Below are 1,801 nucleotides of genomic sequence, written 5' to 3'. Positions count from 1 at the left end.
CATGTACAAGTGTGATATTGAGGAGAATTCCTTCAGGATTGTGATTGGCTGTAAGGACGGTAGGGATTGGAGGTCGCTGTGGCGTGTACATGACATCCAGCGAATGAGATGTCTGCGTGTGTGTGGTGGGCGTGTCCGTGCAGGAGAGAAAGGTAGTGTAGCGCTGCTGCCATCAACACATATAATCTCTTAGCTGAGCCCATTGAAAGCTGGGTCCCGGGGGTTAATTCCCCCATCAGTCCACGTTTGAATCAACTCCTGACTCACATTGAGATGAAAGCCGGCCCCTCCCGCAAAGTCCCAGGACCCGGGCCTGGACTCGGACCGGGGCGGATTATTGCATGTAGGACCTCCATCGGGACAGCCAAACTGAAAAGAAAAACAATAATTAGAGATAATTGCTTGTGTCCAAACACCAGCACCCCCCCACCACCACCCCCCATGTCCTTTCATGGCATGTGAGCTGGAATGAAAGCCCCCCCATCCCACCCTCAAGTCCACACACACATACACAGACCCCCCCCGCCCTGTTTTGACAGCTGGGCAGGCGAACATAATTTGTGACAGCTGAACTGAAACGTCTTCAACCACAGAGGCGGCAAGCAGGAGATCTTCCCTGCAAAGGTGGGAGGCGGTGACCTAAAGAAGGAGGAGAAGAAAAAGGAGAAGGAGAAGTAGGAGGTGCACAAAGGAAAAGGGAGAAGAAGTAGAAGGGGTGGATGGAGAAGAAAAAGAAGGAAAAGAAAAAAGAAGTAGGAGGAGAAGGAAAAGGAGAAGGGAGAAGGAAAATAAGAAAAAAGGAGGGGGAGATGGAGAAGAAAGAAGAATAGGAACAAGGAATGGAAGGAGAAGAAGTACGAGAAGAAAAGGAAGAAGGAGCAGGAGAAGAAGAAAATGAAGAAGAAAAGGGAGAAGGAAAATAAGAAGGAGAAAGGGCAGATGGAGAAGAATGAGAAGGAAAAGGAGAAGAAAAAGAAGGAGCAGGAAGAGAAGAAGAAAGGGAAGAAAGAAAATGAAAAGGAGGATACGGGGAGATGGAGGAGGAGAAAAAGAAAAAGGAGGAGAAAGAAGAAAAAGGAGGAAAAGAAAAAAACGTAGGAGGAGATGAAAAAAGGAGAAAAGAAAAAGGAGAAGAAACAGAAGGAGGGAGAAGGAAGATGAGAAGTAGAAGGGGGAAATGGAGACGGGGAGAAAAAGAAGAAGAAAAAGGATAGGGGGAAAAAAGAAGGCGAAGAAAAGTAAGAAAAAGGAGGTGAAGGAAAAGGCAAAAAAGAGAAGGAAGAGAAGGAGAAGAGAAAGGAGAAGAAAAGGAAGGCGGAGGAGGAGGAGGAGAGATGAGGTGGAAGAGAGGCAAACATGGCTGAACATGGTGTCATGGCGCCTTTGACACATTGGGTTAATTTGCTGCTCCCCGCCGCTGACCTCCGACCCCCAGAGACACGAGGTCGTAGCGGGCTCGGAGTGACACAGCCAAAATCATGTCAGTCTGAGGGGGCGGGTCACACGGGTCACCTGGGAGATTCTGGGCCTGTCCGGGCCCTAAGAAACTAGGACCATATGTGCTGGCAAACATAAATAAAAACACCCCATCCTCCATCCTTCTTCTTCTTGACCCAGAGCACACTGACCCAACATCTTCATTACTGACTTCTTTTTACACTTGCGTGGTGTGGAACGTTGTCTGCACGCTTAATAAAGCTTTGATCACAGCCTCAGTTTGGATCTGGAACACATGATTTCCTTCCACAATCACAATTTATTTCTTTTTTTTTTTTTTTGAAACGTTAATCGTTTTGTTAAG

The 1,801-nt window shown here is 47.4% G+C and overlaps 1 protein-coding gene across 1 annotated transcript; it reads left to right on the top strand.

Annotated features, from left to right (window-relative positions):
* Window positions 1–441: 441 nt before the first annotated feature.
* LOC129170345 (uncharacterized) lies at window positions 442–1,338 on the top strand. Its single transcript, XM_054757776.1, has 4 exons — window positions 442–458; window positions 594–674; window positions 819–982; window positions 1,259–1,338. The coding sequence occupies exons 1-4, from the start codon at window positions 442–444 to the stop codon at window positions 1,336–1,338; spliced, it is 342 nt and encodes a 113-aa protein (XP_054613751.1).
* Window positions 1,339–1,801: the final 463 nt, after the last annotated feature.

This window comes from Dunckerocampus dactyliophorus, chromosome 17 (genome assembly GCF_027744805.1).
Source record: "Dunckerocampus dactyliophorus isolate RoL2022-P2 chromosome 17, RoL_Ddac_1.1, whole genome shotgun sequence".
NCBI classification, from domain to species: Eukaryota; Metazoa; Chordata; class Actinopteri; order Syngnathiformes; family Syngnathidae; genus Dunckerocampus; species Dunckerocampus dactyliophorus.
Note: the sequence above shows the minus strand (reverse complement) of the source record. Positions and strands in the feature narration are given on the sequence as shown.